This window comes from Prunus mume, linkage group LG7 (assembly GCF_029339155.1).
Source record: "Prunus mume cultivar Tortuosa linkage group LG7, ASM2933915v1, whole genome shotgun sequence".
NCBI lineage: Eukaryota > Viridiplantae > Streptophyta > Magnoliopsida > Rosales > Rosaceae > Prunus > Prunus mume.
The window spans coordinates 7,577,066-7,596,992 of record NC_142704.1 but is presented as its reverse complement, the minus strand read 5'-3'; the positions used below and the strand labels follow the sequence as shown (position 1 = coordinate 7,596,992).

Here is a 19,927-nt window from a genome sequence, read left to right as displayed (position 1 = left end):
TACTTTTAACCCAAAAGAAAAATGGGGATATTAAAAAAAAAAGGTAGGTAGAGGATTTGAAGATGATACTTCTTTCAACAAAAGAGAAATACTTGTTAATCAAAAATTTTATTTCTCACCAATTTCTATTTTTTTTATTTTAAAAATCAGAATCATACTTTGATCATGAATTCCAGACAAAGTTTACATGTATCAGTTGTGAATTGATTTATCTTTGAAATTCAAATCCTCAAAGACATCAAACTCGGGAAGATTCTGATGCAACAAAAAGGAAAAACAAAAATCAAATTCCACTATTTTTGTTGTTGTCAATTATTGCATATCTTTTATTATCTTGGGGAAAGTAAAACTTTTCTTTTCAAAAAAGGAAAATCCTTCTCAAAGAAAACCATAGACATTGCCTTACCCCCTACTAACTTACTTTTATTTTCTTGATCAACCCACTAAGTGTCTATTTGACATTGCTTATTTGGGGAAATAAGTGATTTAAAAAAAAAATTGGGAATTCAAGCCTGTTTCGTATATTATGAGAAAATAAATTATTATTAAAAATTGCTGTGAAAGAAAGCTATGAAAAAAAAACTAATGAGGTGCTTTCATTTTTTGATTATGCAGAATCAGTTTCAAAGAGGCACTGTGTTTAATTATTATGCGCAATCATTTTTTGATTATGCGGTAATCAGTAATAACAACACTTTTAACAAAAAGTTTACCAAACAGCACAACAATATCAAATTGGCTTTAACGCAATTAAAAACATAATCTAAAACCAAAAAACCTTCATTAAAAACATTTTCAGGTATTTGATTAATGGCTCGTTAGGTGGTGATTTTGGATAAGCCAATAATCACTTTTTCAAATAATCACTTTTAAGTGAATTTAAGTGATTTTATGAGGAAGCACATTCTAGAATTACTAAATTTTAGTGATTTCTGAAGAATCACATGGGAGGTACTTCTTTCTGAAGCAATTCTATATAGAATCACTGTCAAACCAGCCCTAAACCTTAATGTGCTTTTTAGCTTAATTATTTAATTCCTCCTCAAACACCCCAAGACCCTGTTCCATGGGCACTGGTACTAGTAGTATTAGGTAGTGTGTCTGTCTGTCTGTCTCTCTCCCTCTCCTCCTCTCTGGATATCATCTCCGATCACTAATCGCCTCCGTGCCCTTGTAAAATTCCAATTATACCCCCAACATCGTCCCCCCAGTAAGTACTCTCTCTCTCTCTCTCTCTCTCTCTCTCTCTCTAAAACTTTCTCCCTCTATACGTACACACACATATATATATGATAGACATAAAGATAATATACATAAAATTTTATATATATGCATGTGAGTTGGATTGATAGAGAGTTGATATATGGGGCATAAGAAGCGAAACGCGGCTCCGCGACCCAAACAGTCGCCGACGGCGGTGCAGCCACTAGCGGGGGAGGGAGACGCCGTCGTTTCGGTCCCAGCCGATACTACTCTCGCCCTGGTCGAAGCCCACTCGAATGATGCCCTATCGATTAAGATCGAATCCTCGCCGCCGATCGAATCGGACGGCTCGTCTTACTCGGCGGCGAAGCTCGAATGCGAGCGGGCCCTTACGGCTCTGCGGCGCGGGAACCACACCAAGGCCTTGCGGCTCATGAAGGAGTCGTGCCAGCGCTACGAGAACTCGGCTCACTCGGCTTTGATTCACCGAGTCCAGGGCACTGTGTGCGTCAAGGTCGCTGCGATTATCGACGACCCCAATGCGAAGCAGCGGCATTTGAGGAACGCGATCGACTCCGCGCGCAGAGCCGTTGAGCTGTCGCCGAACTCGATCGAGTTCTCGCACTTCTACGCCAATTTGCTCTACGAGGCCGCCAACGACGGGAAAGAGTATGAGGAAGTGGTGACGGAGTGTGAGCGAGCGCTGGCGATCGAGAAGCCCGTCGATCCTGCGAAGGAGAGTTTGCAGGAGGAGAGCCAGCAGAAGATATCGACGACAGAGGCACGGATTGGGCACGTGCATAATGAGCTGAGGCAGCTGATTCAGAAGTCGAATATCGCCTCAATCTCGACTTGGATGAAGAATTTGGGCAACGGGGAAGAGAAGTTTCGGTTAATTCCAATTCGGAGGGTCACTGAGGACCCAATGGAGGTGAGGTTGGTGCAAACCAGGCGGCCAAATGAGATTAAAAAGGCGACCAAGACACCGGAGGAGAGAAGGAAAGAGATTGAAGTTCGTGTAGCAGCTGCGAGGCTTTTGCAGCAGAAGTCTGAGGTGCCCCAATTGGGGAATGATGGTGAGAAGAGTGATAGGGGATTGGATTCGTCCTCCGGGTCTAGCCAGAGAGGTAGTGAGCGAAGGAAGTTTGGGAATTTGAGGAAAAATGGGTCCTCTGCGGAGAGGAAAGATTGGGTTAGGTCGTATTGGAAATCAATGAGTATTGATATGAAGAAAGAGTTACTTAGGATTAGAGTTAGTGATCTTAAGGCAAAGTTTAGTTCGTCTAAGGATGGTTTGGCAAATGAGGTTTTATCTGAAGCATTGGCATTTGCGGAGAGTAATAGGAGTTGGAAGTTCTGGGTTTGTTGTAGATGTAATGAGAAGTTCGTGGATTCCGAGTCCCATATGCACCATGTTGTGCAAGAGCATATGGGAAATCTTATGCCGAAAATGCAGTCAGTTTTGCCTCAAAATGTTGACAATGAATGGATTGAGATGCTGCTTAATTGTTCTTGGAAACCATTGGATGTGTCGGCCGCAGTTGGAATGCTTAGGGATCAAAGAAAATGCAAGGGCCCTGAGGTTGTTGAGGATTTCTACTCGGGGATTCATACCAAGGACTGTGATGAGTGCTTCAAAGATGCGTGGGATTCTTCACCTGAGAAGGAAGTTCTGGGGGACAGTCCTAGTGACTGTACTATTGAGGGCAATAACCAAGAGAAAATTGCCCATGTTGAGTTTGGAGAATGTGAGGACAATGGGTTGATTGCTTATTCTTCTGTTGCTAATGGTTGGCCAATATCTGATGATTCGGAGCGCACAAAGCTACTTGAAAGAATTCATGCCTCATTTGAGGTGCTTATCAGGCACAAGTATCTTGCTGCAAGCCATCTTAACAGGGTGATACAATTTACAATGGATGAGCTCCAGGCTTCTGGTTCTCAGCTTCTTAACCATGGTGTGGAGCAAACACCTATGTGCATTTGCTTTTTAGGAGCTAACCAACTCAGGAAAATCCTCAAATTCTTGCAGGACTTGTCCCATGCTTGTGGTTTAGGTAGATATTCTGAGAAAAGTAGCAGTCCTATGGATGATGTGAATAACACGAATCAGGGTGTGGAGATTAAAGAAAGGATTGTTCTCAACGGAGATGCATCCTGCCTCCTTTTGGATGAGTGTCTATTGTCATCTGAATGTACATGTGGTGCTGGTCATCATACTGTCACTGATGCTGCTCCTGCTGCTGTTGGTAATGGAAATGGTGTTCTTCCTGATTCCGATGCTCTGCTGTCCTGGATATTTGCAGGTCCAACTAGTGGGGAACAATTGACATCATGGGTACGTACGAAAGAAGAGAAAACACAACAAGGGATGGAAATCCTTCAGATGCTTGAAAAGGAGTTTTACCACCTGCAGTCACTTTGTGAGAGAAAATGTGAGCATTTGAGCTATGAAGAAGCATTACAGGCAGTGGAAGATCTTTGTGTTGAAGAAGGTAAGAAGAGGGAAAATGTCTCGGACTTTTCCCATCGAAGCTTTGAATCTGTTCTAAGGAAGAGAAGAGAAGAGCTTCTTGAGAGAGAGAATGATGTGATGTTCCTCAGCAGTAGGATTGAGTTAGATGCCATATCAAATGTTTTGAAAGAATCTGAACACCTAAATATTAATCAGTTCGGATATGAGGAAACTTATGGTGGTGTGACTTCTCAGTTATGTGACTTGGAATCTGGGGAAGATGATGATTGGAGAGCCAAGGATTATGTGCATCAGGTGGACACTTGTGTAGAAGTTGCAATCCAGAGACAGAAAGAACAGTTATATGTAGAGGTCAGTTGGTAGATTCTAAATTGGCTTACCTTTTCATTGAAATAATGATATAGATCGTTGTTATTTTACCTCAGTTGTTTTGTCATGCAGCTTAGCACAATAGATGCAAGGATTATGCGAAATGTTACTGGAATGCAGCAATTAGAAATTAAGCTTGAACCTGTTTCTGCTCATGATTATCGGTCGATACTGTTGCCTCTAGTGAAGTCATACCTGCGGGTATATATTAAACAAGTTGAATTTTTGTGCCACATTTAGTGTTTCTGAATTTAACTGTATGTATTCTTGTTTTTCTCTACCTATAGGCACATTTGGAGGATCTGGCTGAGAGAGATGCCACAGAAAAGTCTGATGCTGCAAGAGAAGCATTTTTGGCAGAACTTGCACTTGATTCTAAGAAAGCTGTCAGAGGAGGAAATGATAGTTTGCGACATACGCAGGAGAAAACCAAGGATAAGAAGAAGAACAAGGAGTATAGGAAAGCAAAAGATTCTAAGGTTTTAATTGTGTTTTCTGGTTGTCATTTTCTTTGTAGTGGTCAATATATAGGTTACAAATTCATTAGGATATCCTGATACCCAGCCTTCTTTTTTCACATCTGCAGGTTAATGGTGTTTCGGACGAGCACATGCATCACGATGAGACTGCTGAACTGTAAGTCTCCTTTCTCCTAATATGCACACTCATGTTGACTCTATCCTATAAAGCTATCCATTCGTTATGATTGCGTACGCTGGATATAGTTTGTTTCTAATGTACATTTGATGTGTTTCTTGGTGCAGTTCGTTTCCAGTTGCATCTGATGGTGACCTTCTGGATTCTGAGATTATTGTTTCTGTGAATGGCAATGACTTGAAACAACTGGAAGAGGAATCTAAACGAAGAATTGAACTTGAAGCAGAGGAAAGAAAGCTTGAAGAAACTTTAGAATATCAAAGACAAATTGAGAAGGAAGCTAAGCAGAAGCACCTTGCTGAGCAAAGTAAGAAATCTACTCAAATGCATGCAGAGAAGGTGGCAGAGGGGACCCATGATGTTAAATTGGAGCCTTGTGCTAATGAAGATGTGCATGAGCGATTTAAGCTTTCTATGCAGGTAATCACTGTTAGGTTGTGCCTGTTCGTATGTGTTTTCTTCTCTCTAGATTTATTTCCATCAATATTTTGTACATCAAACTGGATACTGAAGATATTTGAAGAGGAATTCCATGCTGTCTAATTTAGAGGATATTTATAAAAGTAATAAACTTCATGAAAGTGTACTTTCCAGGAGCCATTGGCACAGAAGACTGGATTCCCCAACAATGTAGAAGGCATTCCTGTTAAGATGGCAAATGGTTCTGCAGTGCCAGTAAAATCTTCTATTGTTGGCGCTCAAATGATTAGTGGTGCACATCAAGCTAAAGTTAACCAAGGTTGGTGTAGGATTCCTTGGATGAGGCTGGTGTTAATTTAATTATAGGAGATGTTTTCATTGTGTATCTTATTGAACAGGCCTACCTAATGGAGGAATTCTAGAGGAGGATGGTTATTTGCCTTCTGATCGAAGAACAGTAAGGAAAAATCGAAGGCAGAGGAGTTCCACAAAGGTGCCTGATGGAAAGTCTCAAGCCCTGGCATCTGAAAAGGAAAATGTTGACGTTGGAAGGTCAATTGTTGAGGGTCACTTGAGAGAACAAAGCAGGTCACATGACAGTCTCCTTGCAGACAGCAGTAAGTTTACACATCCTCCATGAGCATTTTTGTTTGAATAATATAAATGGTGTTTGGGTGCCTTTTTTTTTTTTTCCTTTTTTTGGGGGGTGTGTGGGGGAGGTGTATTTTTTTTAGTCCATTGTTAATATTCCAGCTGCTGTTTTAGTCAAACTGAATATATGATAGTCAAGAAGAGTGTAAGGCTGGATCTAAACACTTGAGTGTTGATTTTAGCATAGAGCGTTTGATAAGCTCCTTTTGGCAGTATGATGGACAGTGTCGACATTAGTTGCTCTGTCATTGTTTGCTTGGTGGCTGGGCAATTTTATCTGCTCATAATCTCATTTATAGTAAATGGAAAATTATTTTTGGTAATACTTTTACGAAAAGATTTTTCTTATGTAGTATGAATCTCTACTTGGTAATCTCTTTCTACTTGCCTGTCCAAGTGTTCTCTTGTAGTTTATTAAAAATTTAGAATTTTATATACACTTAATGATCCTTCCTATGGTCTCATTAGCATGAAGTTCATGCCCTTTTATTTGAACACCCATCTTTATTTTTCAATGTTACTCTCATTCTTTGTTGGCATTTTGCTACAAGATGTGCATCACATGTGTCATCCATTTTTTGGAATTTGGAATTAATATGACCATGACTTTTGCCAAGTGAAAACCGGTTAATACTGTTTTGGCAGACAACGGAACAAATGAACTGAGACAGCAACGAGCAGAGGAAGATGATGAAGAAAGGTTCCAAGCTGACCTTAAAAAGGCCGTACGCCAAAGCCTTGGTAAAATTATTCTCTCATTTATTTGGAATTCTCTTTGTTATGTTATTTATGCCTTAATAGACAGGCTTCTGGACTAGTTTAGGCACCGGTCTGTCTATGCTGTGATAAACATGAACTGAGAAATACGCTAAATGCAGTCTATATAGGCACTGGTCTGTCTATTCTCTTTGTCTATGCTGTGATCGACCATTTGAGTCATTAGTCTTATCTATATAATAAATGAGCGTTTAATGCAGTGTGGCCTAGATGTTACGAGACTGATTGAGAAATACGCTAAACCTTGCCAAATTGTATTGCTACTAGCCATCTCACTAATGCATTTTTCCCAATAAATGAGGCTCTGAGCACTTGCTACTATGATGTATGTAGTATGTGCAACTGCCTAACCTTTTTATTCATTTCTCAGACACATTCCAAGAACGTCAGAAGTTGCCCATAGTCTCAAATTCAAGGATGCTTAAAAGGATATCTACAGAAGTAGATGGTGGTGCTGTTTTACATAATGACATCACAAATGAAAATGCGAGTGAAACTGATATATTTGGTACAGGTTTAAAGAATGAAGTTGGTGAATACAACTGCTTTCTGAATGTTATTATACAGGTTCGCGCTGTCTTTTTATGTTCTTCGTTCAGTTGTCGTATTTCATTTTTCCTGAGCATCTTGCTGATATTGAAACATTGCTTTTTATTTTATCATTTCAGTCCTTGTGGCATATTAGACTATTTCGAGATGAGTTTCTACAAAGATCAACATCAGAGCATGTGCATGTGGGGGATCCTTGTGTTGTCTGTGCATTGTATGAAATCTTCATTGCCTTGAGCAATGCATCTGCAGATATGCGAAGAGAAGCAGTTGCCCCTACTTCTTTGAGAATAGCTTTAAGCAACCTGTATCCAGAAAGTAATTTCTTCCAGGAGGTATTTTTGGAGAACTTGATTGTATCCCTTGCCTCGCAAACGACTTTTATATTTATTCTGAAGTCATCACTGGCTCATAAATTTATCTTTATTTTTAAAGTTGGGACTAATATAATAGAAACTTACAGGCTCAGATGAATGATGCTTCTGAAGTTTTGGTGGTGATATTTGAGTGTCTTCACCGGGCATTTACACCTGGTTCAAGTGTTTCTGATGCTGAATCAGTGGAGAGTAGTTGTCCGGGGTCTTGGGATTGTTCAAACAATGCTTGTATAGTGCATTCCATCTTTGGCATGGACATTTTTGAACGAATGAATTGCTACAATTGTAGTTTGGAGTCCAGACATCTCAAGTACACTTCATTCTTCCATAACATAAATGCAAGTGCTCTCCGAACAATGAAGGTATCACTTTGGAACTTTCGTGATCCTAATGGTTAAATTTTTTTAGTTTAAGCAACTTATTACTGTTTTTGGCATGTTAACTGATTGCTCCCATTTCTCTTTATCATTCTTTGCTATTCAGGTTATGTGTGCAGAAAGCTCCTATGATGAGCTTTTAAATCTTGTGGAGATGAATCATCAGTTAGCCTGTGATCCCGAGGCTGGTGGCTGTGGGAAGCTCAACTATATCCATCACATTCTCTCAACCCCACCACATGTATTCACAACAGGTGACTTGGAAGAGTTGTGGGGAGAATCTTCAGTTATGTTTGTAAAGAGGAAATTGGATTTCCATTTAAACTAATATATGTATATTTATGTTTGGTCATGCAGTTCTGGGTTGGCAGAAGACATGCGAGAGTGCTGATGATATAACAGCAACGTTGGCAGCTCTTAATACTGAGATAGATATCAGTGTCCTTTATCGTGGCCTGGATCCGAAGAGCACGCATAACTTGGTTTCTGTGGTATGCATATTTAACTAATAACCCTCAATGTTGTTGTCATGAATATATTAGCATTCTATTTCCCAAACTTTTGTTGCGTATTTTTCCTCTGATTGTGAAATAGGAAAGTTGAGTTTGGTTGAAGGTTGAAGGCTTAACTTTCTTAACCATAAATGTAGGTTTATGTGGCCATTTGTGTTTATTTGTTTTCTATTTGGAGTTGTGAATCTCGTGACATCTCCAAAATCTTGTCTGATTGAAAACACTCCTTTGTTATCCCTGCATAACTTTTGAATCTCATATTGAATTTGCTTTGACAAGAACTTTATACCGGTATTCTTAATTTGTTGTTACCTCATATCCATTGTTTACTTTCAGGTTTGCTACTATGGTCAACATTATCATTGCTTTGCCTATAGTCATGACCGTGAATGCTGGATTATGTACGATGATAAAACTGTCAAGGTAAATTCACCTCCTAGTGTAAAAATAATGCCTTCTTTTGCTCTTCTTTCGCCCTTTGTTATAATTTGTGTCTGATGTCTAGGTGATTGGTGGCTGGGCTGATGTTCTTACAATGTGTGAAAAAGGGCATTTGCAACCACAAGTTCTTTTCTTTGAAGCTGTAAACTAGGCTTTTTGTGGATCTCATTACGTTCTTAGACTTCACAAGAGAGCATTGGTGTTGTAAGTGACTTCACACTAGTTCATCATCTGTGGCGAGGAACCAATCATAGTAATGAATTCCTCTGTACCCTGCCAGTTAGACAGTAAAGTTCACAACGTCTGAGATGTTTCAGTTGAAGTCCAGAGTTCTGATATAGATTAACAGTTTTGTGATATAATGAAGAATTTTTGTGGGAGCAACTGGTCCTCAAGGAAGAACCGTGTATCTAGAAGAGAGTTTCAGCATAAGCAGGCAATTGAGGAGCCGAAAAGTGTAAGGTTGTTCTATGTTTACCTCCAATAACTTTTCAACATAACCAGGTCACCTGTTCCTGCAATTTTCCTTTTAAGGTGGATTTGTTGATGATGAAGAAGAAGAAAGCATAACAACTAAGTTGTCTGGCTGTGTTCACATTTAAGGAGCTTATAAACTGCCGTTTTCCATAATGGCATTGATTGCCAGTTGTTTCTCAGAGCATGTAACAGTTGTAACGGGGGAATTATAGGTTTTGCAAATCGAAGTCTTTTTTAGACGTTTTCTATTTGTTATATTATATTTCCCCCAAATTTTGAAAAAAAAAGGTTTTGTATGTATAGATAACCCTATTCCCCCACCCCCCTTGGGTCTTCCAACTTCAGCTTAAAGTAAATTTGTTGCTTCATCTTGATACTACAATTGGGTTCAATTAATGAAGATCTTCTATCGCCCTTTCTCCTCCCCATAAAATTTTCTTGTATAATTTATCATTTCAAAGTTTGAGTGAGTCAACTGGTTTTGCTCTACATTACCATTTTGGCACGTGTTACACATTCCAATTGAGCACTCATATAATATGTAGTCATAAGAAGGATGATAAACTTCACCGAACCGTTTTTTATACAAGCGATAACCTAAATTACTCTAACCTACTGAAATGAGGATTTGAATTTGAATGCTAGGGGAATGACTCATTGCATTGTCCAATTGACTTAACCTATATCTGCAACAACTTCACCCAATCAAAAATTCAAGAAGTAAATTAGAATTTAGAATTGGGAAGCCATGTCATGCAGAGACGGGTCAGTGCGAAGTAGCTATGACCATAAAAGTGTCCCATAACTTCAGGACTCTTCTCTCCAACGGTCATACACACAGAGAGACTTCCCCGTCTATTTCGCTTCCTCTTCAAACTTTTCTTTTACTCAGTCTCTTCTACTTCCAGTAAATCCGCACATTACCAGACCTTTTCAGATCCAAAAAAATGTCTCCCATATCACTTCCAACAATCTCCTCCTTCACCTTCTTCTTCTTCTTCCTCCTCCTCATTCTTGTTCAACTCATCGCCACTCTTCTTCTTCTTCATCATCTTCTTCTTCTCAAACGCAGCTCCAATTGCTTTCTGGGTTTTTCCTTCTCTCGTCTGTCACATTGGTTCCAATCCTTGTTTTCTCCAAAATGACCCTTAAGGGTGCCACTAACTCGGCCTGTGCTGCGTGCAAATACCAAAGAAGAAAGTGCACCCCCGAGTGCCCTTTGGCCCCTTTTTTCCCAGCAGACCAACCCAAAATGTTCCAAAACGCACACAAGCTATTTGGAGTTAGCAACATCGTGAAAATACTTAAAAACTTGGAGCCTGAAATGAAGTTTGAGGCCATGAGGTCCATAATTTACCAGGCCAATATTCGTGACAAGTTTCCGGTTTACGGCTGTTGGGAGGTGATTTGGCAACTACAATACCAACTTCTGCTGGCAGAGGAAGAGCTTCAAGCTGTTCAGGCCCAGCTTGCAATGTACAGGCAACATCACCACCACCAGCATCAGATTTCATCTGTGCCTGAATATGTAACCTCACAATTAGAACTGGGCATGGCTCCACCTAATAATTCCCTCCCTCTTTTCAATCACAACCCACAGCCTTACAATAATAATAACAATAATGCCATGCCTGTAACACAACACCACCATCAACAGCAGTCTTACTCTAACAGCAGTGATGCTGTTTATAGCTCTGTTTATATTGACTCCAAGGATAACAATGCTGCAAATCCTTTGTGGGTTTCAAATCCTTGTACCACTAACAACAACAGCAACAATGACAATTCAGAGACAATTCAATCCCAACTGGGAGTTCTTCAGCCACTCTCTCTCCAACCAGATGTTCAAGATTATGATGAGCTGCATCCCTTTTTTGACACCATCGACGACAGACAGTCCTACATTGATTCCAAAGAGGCTTACGAGTCAAGGTACAATTTTTTATAATCACTTTGGTTATGTAATATAAAGCACTAAATGATTGTGATTAAGGTTCTGGTTCATTGTTTTGTTCTCTTCATGATGCAACATTTTACTTGCAGCTCCGAAGAATCATTTAAGGACACGACACAATCGATGGAGTATGCAGAGAACGCATTGAAGAATGCTGCGTCATGCTATAGTCTTACCAGCGTCAACTGATCAGTAAGCTTTAGATGAAGTATTTTATTTTCTTCCATCTTGAATTGATAATTCACACGGGAACACCAACAATTTTGTTTTTTTTTTTAATAAATAAAAATCCACAATACTGAGCTTTTTTTCTTCTTCTTTGTATAGAACTTGGCTTTCAATGTTTCACAAATGAGTTTATAATCGACTATTTGTTTATTTGAATAACATTTTCTATCTCCAGATAACTGTGCGCAGTGTTTTAACTTAATGAACTAACTATAGCATATTAAAATAATTGACAACATTATGAAATTAAGATCTCAAAATAAGGGAGCTTAATATACATATTCATAACATAAGTGTTGAAATTTAATTTCTTTACATATAAAGTAGCTTCATCATCTATTGTGTCGGACTGAGTCACAGAATCCTGGTGTTGTATGAACCACAAGAGGAGCACTTGTGGTAAAGCCAATGGAAAGGAGCAGCTCCTTTCTTCTCACAATCATTGCAAAGTATGACCTACAATTCTTTTGACAGTCAATGAACATATATACATATATATATATATATCTATGTCTGGAAGCATTAGAAGCTAGTGAGAGAGTATGACGAGGAAAAATGGGATGACAAACCTGAGTTTGGCCAGAGTACTCATTTGGAGTTTTTTCTTCGGCCAAAAATGCATCCAACATTTTAAAATACACCTGCAATATGTTTCAAGAGCCGTGTGACGTCACACAACTCGGTTGGATACAATTCAACATATCAAGCAAGTGGATGAACTGAATCCGCTGAAGAGAGTTTCTTAGTTTATAGCTTAAGCTCAAGACAATATCTTAACAGTAAGTTTACATTTTATTCATGCAGAGAATCCATTGTTTTTCAAAGTTTCTAATCGTAAGTTTAATTCTTTTCTTAAAATAATGTATTGTTTGCAGCAATATAAATTCTAACAAATTAAAAGTAACTAAAATGCAAAAGACTACAGAAAATATTTGGTAACTGACCTGCATGTCCCCAAGCGACTTGCCACAGATTGGGCAGGTATAATTAGTGCAGGTGTAGGCCTAGAAGCAGCATCAGAAGTACCAGCAGTAAAGAAGTCTGAATATATGCAAAATCTCCAAGTAGAAAAGCGAGAAATTATGAAAGGCAAATACCTCAAAACATGTTGAGTGCATCAAATGACCACATGGAAGGGACTTTACTGGCAAGGTGGATGTGAAGATGTCCTCATTGCAAATAGGGCAGTTATCCATGAATAATTTCTCTCTGCATGTGTGCTTCATTAGCAAACGGGACATACAAGCATTACAAGTCATGCAATGGAAGTAGTCAATACCCAATCCCTTTCCAAGTCGGCACAAGTTACAATAAGGGCAATGGTAGATAACCCTGTTATACAGCTTCTTCGTTAGAACCATAAAAAAATCTGGTAGTGGTGAATCTAACAGTAAAATAGCTAATTGGCATGGCAAGGTAGCATTAAATTTATCCCAAATCACTCGCTGCCGTCATACAAAATGGGGGAAAAGCAGGACACCATTCTAATCACTAGAGAATTTTAGCACATAGAGGCAGCCAGAAGTACTTAATTCCTTAACAGTACAGATCAATCCAGTCATTGTGGTGACTAGACCAGAGAACTAAGATTGCCTACATAATGATGTAATGAGATTATAGATTATACTCTACACTTCCAAACATGTGTTCTACACCAGGGTAGCTACTGACTGTTGACAAGGTCATAAGTTGTTCCATTTAAGAAATAGGTAACTGGAGGTGGCAAGTTGCCTAGCAGATTTCTGAGCCTTGGCCATCTCCATCTTAATTTGAAGTCAAGAATACTCCTCTGGTCAGCTTAGTATCTGCTTCCTACGATGATTTCTATATCGTTTTCATTTTCTGAGGCAATAGAAGCAACAAAGAGGCTGGACTTTTGTTTCAGAGGAAGGAGTTTAAGTGCTTGTTATGGTCAAACTTTTAAAGTCACCCATTTAACATGGTATTATCTTACAAGCAAAGAGCTAAAACAAAGCAGGCCAATCAGGATAAATTACCGTTCATCATCAAATATTTTGCAGATCCTGCAGAAGTATCTTGCCATGGAAAAATTGCTGCAGGATGCAGTTGAGCATGTGGACCCTACTGGCTGAATTTTCAAGCATTTCATGCACATCATCTCTGTTATAGATCTCCTGCATATGTATCATATAAGAATCAAAACTGAGAAGATAGAAAAAGAAAACTATAATCTTCACAGGCTAAATGCCTGAACTGTAACTCAGACTGTTGATACCTATCTATTGTATGATCAGCCATCTCATCATGGCAGCGTATGCAGGTATATAGCTGGTTGCAACAGGCAGCAACAAGCTTACAGTTCCTCTTATAGTGTTTACAACCAAAGGTTAGTCCAAAAGGGTCCTGATAGGATGGATGCTGACCAGGAAATTCTTTCCCATTACTTGTGTCTCTTAATTCAGAGTGTTGTCTGACTATCCAACGGCTGAAACAATATAAATATTGAAAAGATTTCACTTTGTTCTATGTCATATTTTATGAGCATGTAGAGACAAACAGACATGTTACAAAGTAAGAAAAAGCACTTACAAGTCTTAAGGACTTTTGTGATATCATATTTGTCAGATTTCTGATGTACAAAATACAAAATTATATAACTTTACTTCTTTGGTCCAACCTACTCCACTACCTCTTCTAAATTTGACCTATAAGCTAGTTTCGTCAAGGTGATGTTATACTCAAATTACTTTTACTCATACCAAGGTAATTTTTCCTCTTATACTAGGAATAAACCATGTCGATAAAATACTCAAATTACTCTTACATATATAAAGGTATTTTGCCTCTTTCCTTCACAATAGATTGTATAATTTCCTCATAAAAAAAGGGAGAAAAATGATAGAGAAACAAAAAAAAAGGGACGGGACCAACCTCATTAGCAGGTTCTGGATCATATATGATTTCTTCTGAGGATCCAAGGAAGAGTCACGGGATATTTTTCTAATTGCAGCCTCCAGATCCTCTTGGCCTAGTGTCAGCAAGCACTCACAATACTTGGATTTCTGGCTTGCTTGAAAAGGTTGAACTGGATCATTGATTTGGTTTGTGGCATTTTCTACTTCTTGGCATCTCTTCTTGTCACCATTAGCACAAGGTCTTACATATTCTGTATCAGTATAAATACACTGGTTGCTATCAGAATCCTTCGGCTTCTCATCCACATCACTATTTTCAAATGGCTTGGTATTAACAGCAGGGGAATCTTTGTCTGAACAATTGATACTTTTGTAACAGACACTTCCTTCTTGTTCACCTGATCCACACAGATAGGTACAGACAATCTCCAAGGGATCTGCGGTCAATGAAGGAGGGACATTTGACTCCTCTACCACTTTAGCTGCATCATACCCCTCCCACCATTCTCTAAGCCACTCATCAAACATTGTGTTTCGTGTGACCTGGCGCCATAGAGACATCATGGCTTGCTGTTCTTCTGGTGTCAAAGACTCCATTAGCCAGGGTAGCATATCCTGCAATATTTTTGCTTCTGTTCTACCAAGTATGCATCCTACGATCTTTTCTTGCTCTTTAATGGAGAAACATTCTTTAAACAAGGGCCAGAGTTCAACTTCTTCACGATGAATATGTTCAGTCAGTAAGTTGCACAATGATTTGCACAAATCATGAAGCCTCATGCACAGCTGATGGTGCTGCAGCATTTTCTGATCCATTGTGTTTGACTCAACCTTAGAAGCTGAAACATTCAATTTAGACATCTCATCTAAAATGAGGGATATCTTGTTAAAGCGTTCAGCTTCCAGTTTGTGGTCCATTGTGTAAGAGTGGCTAATGTTTTGCAATTTTCCTTTTGCCTCCAAAGCTGGAAATGCAACCTCGTCCTCTGCTTCGCTATGAATTTGATATAAAAACTTTATAAGATGGAAGCGTCGGCAAAAATCTGTGAGAAAAGCAACATTTTCGGCCAACTGAGCTGAACCAAAGACAAGGTATTCCAAATCTTTCTTGAGAGCCTTGTGGAAAAAAAATATGAGATCTACTGGTTTTGGTTCATGGAGATCATAACCAAGAAGGTTTTCTCCACTAAGACTTTTCGGCAAGTGATGTGATGTTTTCATTGTTCCAGGGAAATATATGTGAATATTGGTTCCACTGGAGCATGGCATAGAATTCTTGCCCTTGTCGGACGACATTGGTGCTATTAGCCTAGTGTTTGATCCCTCACAAGGTTGCACATTGGAACTTAAGGATGAGGATCCAGTAGTATCATAGAATTGCTTGGATGAGGAAGTGCATCTGCTCTTGAATATTTGCCGCAAGTCCTTTCGAAATTTTTCAACAGAGGTCTTACCAGAATGACCAATGCGGAACCACTCACGTAAGAGGGACGCAAATGATTTATTGACTAAAGAATCTCCCTGCTTCAAGCTGCTAAGGATGGACCTGGATTCGTCCTCAGATAAACAAGCTGAAAACCAAGTGGTCATGCACTTTAGCAATCCAAGTGGCAGAATATGAAGGCTCACGTACAACAGTTGCTGCTGCATTTCATGGCTACAGTTCATCCTTACAATGGGAAATACCTGATAAAAACTGGAAAAGTGTTAATTTGCAACCAATGTGGAAAATATTTTCAGTAACATACTGATAGTAGAGTCAAGACATATGATCAATAGAAATCTGGTAACCCTAAATTCCCTATATCATCGGAAAGAGAGCCTAGAATGCTGATAATATTTCTCTTCCTTGATTTATAAGCATCTTCAATAATTTATGCAGCGTACCTTCGTCTCTTGGAAAGCAAAATGCTTGTTGATTCCCACCACAAAAGACTCCAGTTCCCAGCAAAGCTTCTCCACAAATTTGCATAAAGGTGTTCCATTTTCAGGAGTACAGTATAGCAACCTCTGCAAACCTTCGACATGTATTTCATTGGGAAATTGTTCACTGGAAGGGTAAAGACAGCTATTGAAAAGTTCATTTAACACAGGATGAAATAACTTCTCCAATGCACTGCTGCAGGTCAGAAAGTTTTTGGTGAAGAATCAATTACTGAACAAAAAATGAAAAAATATAAGCACATAAGGACACAGCAATTACATCAATTACCTGTAGAAAGTAAGGACATCATCAAAGAACTTTAGCTGGACAACTATTGAATCAAGACTCGAAAAACTGCTTGAGCTTCTTAATTGGTAAAGCTCCTCTAGAATCTTTGTCAAATCTTTCATAATGGCAGCATGCCAAAGATGAAGGCCATCAACCGGATTGTATCCAACTTCAGAGTGGATGCAATTTCCCTTAATGCTACTCCTATTTTCTTCAAAAAACCTCTTAGGCGAATGAGACTTAATTAATTTTTTCAAATCTGCAGATTCGCCAGTGTGTTGGGCTCCTCCAGCCTTATTGTTGGCCCCAAATGTGACTTGTTCATTGCTAGCAAGCCAAGAAAGTACTACCTTCACAAAGATTTAAGCTAGTAACTATCAAAAAGTTGATTCACACAAAGGTAAGAACTTTGGGTCAGAATCTACCTCTTGGAGTGATTTTTCGTCAGGTACAATTTCTTTTATGCAATGTATAACTTCTTCTTGTTCATCAGGTGGAAGAAAGGACATCGTCCACGGAAGTAGATCCTCCAGCAGCACTAAAGGAATGCTACACATGAACTGCCACACAAGTGAGGCCTGCTCTTCAGCAGAGAATTGCTGGAGGATCAGAGGGAAAACCTGCATCCCATACACATAATTTACGTAACGCAACGCAAGCACCACAACCAGTTGATATATAACTACAGAACTATACAAAGACAATACAATCAAAATATCACTGGAAATACACGGTTAAAAATTACATTTTGAATTTGGTTAAATAACCATTTTGGCTATACCTGTTGTTCTTCTTTCAGCATATGCTGGCAAGCGAATGCCTGAAGTGTCCCGATGCAGAACACAAGTTCTTGAAATTGCTTGGAAATATTCTCACTTTCATCTAACAAAGCATCCAAGCGATTGAAAATTGAATCGAAGAGACTGTCTATGCTCCTATGTTCTAGTGAATATGTACTGGCTACATTTTTTGTTCGTCCATCTAGCGCTAAAAAAATAATCTGCCAACAACATTATGAAAAATTCAATTTAAAACTCTAGTTAATAATGCATTGCAGCTTCAGATACTTTTTGTCACATTAATCAAGCAATTTACTAAAATACATTAGCTTAATTAGTTAATGAATTAAATTAATTGTAATTCTAATTTCTAAAAAAGAAAATTGATAGCCAATTGGAAAACTTTGAGCTGACCTCGTCCTCTGCAGAGCAGTGGTACTTAAAAGCGAGCTTGAGGAACTCAAACCGCCGCAGAAGCTGCAGAACAAAGTCACGGCCTTGGCGGTCACGTGAGGCACTCTCTAAGGCGGCCAAGGTCACGTGGCGGAGATCGTCGAGCTCGGCTCGCAGCGCCTTGTGGAAGCAGACGAGAAAAAGGATCGGCGTGTGAACGAGCCTGACACGTGCGGCGGAGGAGGACGACGCCGGCTGAGTGTCTTTGGTCGAAGGGGGGAGGAGGCATTGGGGAGAGTCGTCGCCGCCGCCCATCCACGGTGAGACGACGACGTCGTTTAAGCACCATGAAGGTTGAGAAAGAGAGAGGGAAGTTTGGCATTGCGAGGGTCAAGGGAATTTAACACACTAGTTTCCAAGGCTCTCTCTCTCTCTGTCTGTTCCCCAGCTAACCCACACATCAAATTCAAAACTATTTTTTTTTAACTTATATTTTTTTTATTTCCAATTTTTTTATTTTATGCATTTCTTTACTTGCTGCCATGGCCCGTGATTACGACGTCGTACTGAATCCCCAAGGGAAGCAATTGTGTTTGCCTTGTATGCCCGCGTGTCCTCGAACGGCACAAGAGTGCGTGGCTTTGACAGCCTCTCCCGCCAATTGTTTAATCCTTCCTGCCAATTGTTTAATAGTGATTAGATTAATTTAATCTTGTTTAATGTGGTTCAAGTTTGAATAATGGTAAAAGCCTAAAAGGGGTACCGTCAGAAATCACCATGCAATGCGTTGGTTAAGTAGGAAGGAGGGCTTGTTCACGCCGTCCCGCTTTGCCCCCTTCTGCTTGTTCTGTCTTATTTTATTGTCGCTGAAGGCGCGAAACGGTGCGTTTGGTGCTGAACGATGTTGGAGACCTTGTCGTCAAGTGAGGCAGGTCAACCGTCGAAGCTCCTAATGTCCCCAGTTAATCTTTGTCCAGTTGTGCACGTGCGTTGGACCTTTGGGCGTCTGGCTTCCATGTGCCTGCACGTTCCCGCCTAAGATTTTTGCCCCGCGGTGACCTGGACTTTTCTCTAACTGAAAGGGCAAAATACAAATAAAATCAACGTGCAAATTAATATATATATATATATATATATTTAGTACAAATGCTTTTTAAATTATTTCAAATTAGTCTAATCTAGAAAGAAGTAGACTCGAACTTGAATATAAGATGATGAATTTACTGTCCGTTACCAATGAACCTAACCGACTTCTGCAAATCAGTACTAATTTACTAAATAAATAAATACTTTGGATTTCTAATCTGCCGTTACTCAATTTGGGGCCATAAGAAAGAATAATGATAACATGAAGCAACTCAAGTTGGACAAAGTTATGAAGACTCTTAGGCTGGACTGAAGGGAGCCGCGCCGAAATCATCGGATGGTCAACAAAAGCAAGATATTGTTATGCTAGCTTGAACTTGAACAGACAGCCCAAGGCCGTACTGGGCCATAAGAAATGACAGATTCATTGAACATTTTGGACCATTTCACTTTGGACCTCCTTTGGATTCTCTGTGCTATCCATTGATGCATGTAAAACCAACAATGATCTTTTAATGATCCAATGATCATGTTAGCTTCACTTTTAATGATCCAATGATCATGTTAGCTTCACAACGCACATCTCGAACACTTAAATTGTACAAAATATTGGACATAAAATATATAAAAAAAAGAATCGTACAAATCATGAGCCATAAACATGGTTGGATTTGTCCTCCATTTATTTTTAACAACAGAAAACCATATTATAAACGTGAGATGATACCAAAATCATGAATGGGATTTGGAGTTGATTTTGTCAAAACGTAGGGCTTATTAGGAATGGACACGTAGAGGTTACAGCCCAGCAAAGCTACCTCATGATTGAAGTATTATTATTGTTAGGGCCCAATTAGTGGTAAGCGAACATGGCTATTGTAAATCTCAGGCATTGTTTCTAGCTCTTTGTACAGTCGGAATCAATGTCGTCAGTGTTAGAAACGTCTCTTGAGTCTTCATCTTATTTGAAGTCATTGTCATCACAATCAGTATATCTAATAATGTATTGAATCTGTATTTTTTTGTCAATCTTCTTTCTAACCTTTCTATTTTTGACCATCTTTTTTTTTTTACTTAACATGTGTCATTCTTCTTACATTTAAAATAATGTCA

The 19,927-nt window shown here is 39.2% G+C and overlaps 3 protein-coding genes across 7 annotated transcripts; 2 read left to right on the top strand and 1 right to left on the bottom strand.

The window, feature by feature from the left end:
- Window positions 1-1,066: 1,066 nt before the first annotated feature.
- LOC103338359 (uncharacterized) lies at window positions 1,067-9,719 on the top strand. 2 transcript variants are annotated; one of them, XM_089041143.1, is made up of 16 exons: window positions 1,076-1,210; window positions 1,353-4,030; window positions 4,121-4,249; window positions 4,336-4,527; window positions 4,635-4,684; window positions 4,813-5,125; window positions 5,288-5,444; window positions 5,524-5,742; window positions 6,422-6,517; window positions 6,924-7,120; window positions 7,222-7,437; window positions 7,566-7,841; window positions 7,963-8,110; window positions 8,214-8,347; window positions 8,705-8,791; window positions 8,874-9,719. In XM_089041143.1, the coding sequence occupies exons 2-16, from the start codon at window positions 1,364-1,366 to the stop codon at window positions 8,958-8,960; spliced, it is 4,968 nt and encodes a 1,655-aa protein (XP_088897269.1). In that variant the 5' UTR covers window positions 1,076-1,210; window positions 1,353-1,363; the 3' UTR covers window positions 8,961-9,719. The 2 variants fall into 2 exon arrangements, with proteins under 2 accessions (XP_088897270.1, XP_088897269.1); XM_089041144.1 differs by having other exon boundaries at window positions 1,067-4,030; window positions 5,300-5,444.
- Window positions 9,720-10,125: 406 nt separating this feature from the next.
- Window positions 10,126-11,697, top strand: LOC103338250 (LOB domain-containing protein 27). The gene is made up of 2 exons (XM_008241436.3): window positions 10,126-11,218; window positions 11,330-11,697. Exons 1-2 carry the CDS (start codon window positions 10,428-10,430, stop codon window positions 11,427-11,429), a joined length of 891 nt encoding a protein of 296 aa, XP_008239658.1. The 5' UTR covers window positions 10,126-10,427; the 3' UTR covers window positions 11,430-11,697.
- Window positions 11,689-18,174, bottom strand: LOC103338251 (zinc ion binding protein). Of its 4 annotated transcripts, none has more exons than XM_008241438.3 (12): window positions 17,750-18,172; window positions 17,338-17,556; window positions 16,982-17,176; window positions 16,557-16,906; window positions 16,232-16,460; window positions 14,361-16,030; window positions 13,705-13,914; window positions 13,466-13,603; window positions 12,566-12,800; window positions 12,413-12,472; window positions 12,038-12,109; window positions 11,689-11,924 (listed from the first exon to the last, which is right to left on the bottom strand). In XM_008241438.3, the coding sequence occupies exons 1-12, from the start codon at window positions 18,041-18,043 to the stop codon at window positions 11,823-11,825; spliced, it is 3,774 nt and encodes a 1,257-aa protein (XP_008239660.2). In that variant the 5' UTR covers window positions 18,044-18,172; the 3' UTR covers window positions 11,689-11,822. The 4 variants fall into 4 exon arrangements, 3 of the variants coding, with proteins under 3 accessions (XP_008239660.2, XP_008239659.2, XP_008239661.2); XM_008241437.3 differs by having other exon boundaries at window positions 16,232-16,463; window positions 17,750-18,171; XR_016121994.1 differs by lacking the exon at window positions 11,689-11,924 and having other exon boundaries at window positions 12,566-12,677; window positions 12,748-12,800; window positions 16,232-16,463; window positions 17,750-18,174.
- Window positions 18,175-19,927: the final 1,753 nt, after the last annotated feature.

Bases quoted from the DNA above. Each gene is read 5' to 3' on its own strand.
- LOC103338359 (XM_089041143.1), top strand. From the start codon at position 1,364: ATGGGGCATAAGAAGCGAAACGCGGCTCCGCGACCCAAACAGTCGCCG. The intron at 5,126-5,287 runs GTAATCACTGTT...ACTTCATGAAAG, and splicing joins GATTTAAGCTTTCTATGCAG to TGTACTTTCCAGGAGCCATT. The intron at 8,111-8,213 runs GTGACTTGGAAG...TTGGTCATGCAG, and splicing joins ACCACATGTATTCACAACAG to TTCTGGGTTGGCAGAAGACA.
- LOC103338250 (XM_008241436.3), top strand. From the start codon at position 10,428: ATGACCCTTAAGGGTGCCACTAACTCGGCCTGTGCTGCGTGCAAATAC. The intron at 11,219-11,329 runs GTACAATTTTTT...TTTTACTTGCAG, and splicing joins AAAGAGGCTTACGAGTCAAG to CTCCGAAGAATCATTTAAGG.
- LOC103338251 (XM_008241437.3), bottom strand. From the start codon at position 18,043: ATGGGCGGCGGCGACGACTCTCCCCAATGCCTCCTCCCCCCTTCGACC. The intron at 17,557-17,749 runs GTCAGCTCAAAG...TGTTGTTGGCAG, and splicing joins ACTGCTCTGCAGAGGACGAG to ATTATTTTTTTAGCGCTAGA. The intron at 16,464-16,556 runs GTAATTGATGTA...TCTGACCTGCAG, and splicing joins GATGTCCTTACTTTCTACAG to CAGTGCATTGGAGAAGTTAT.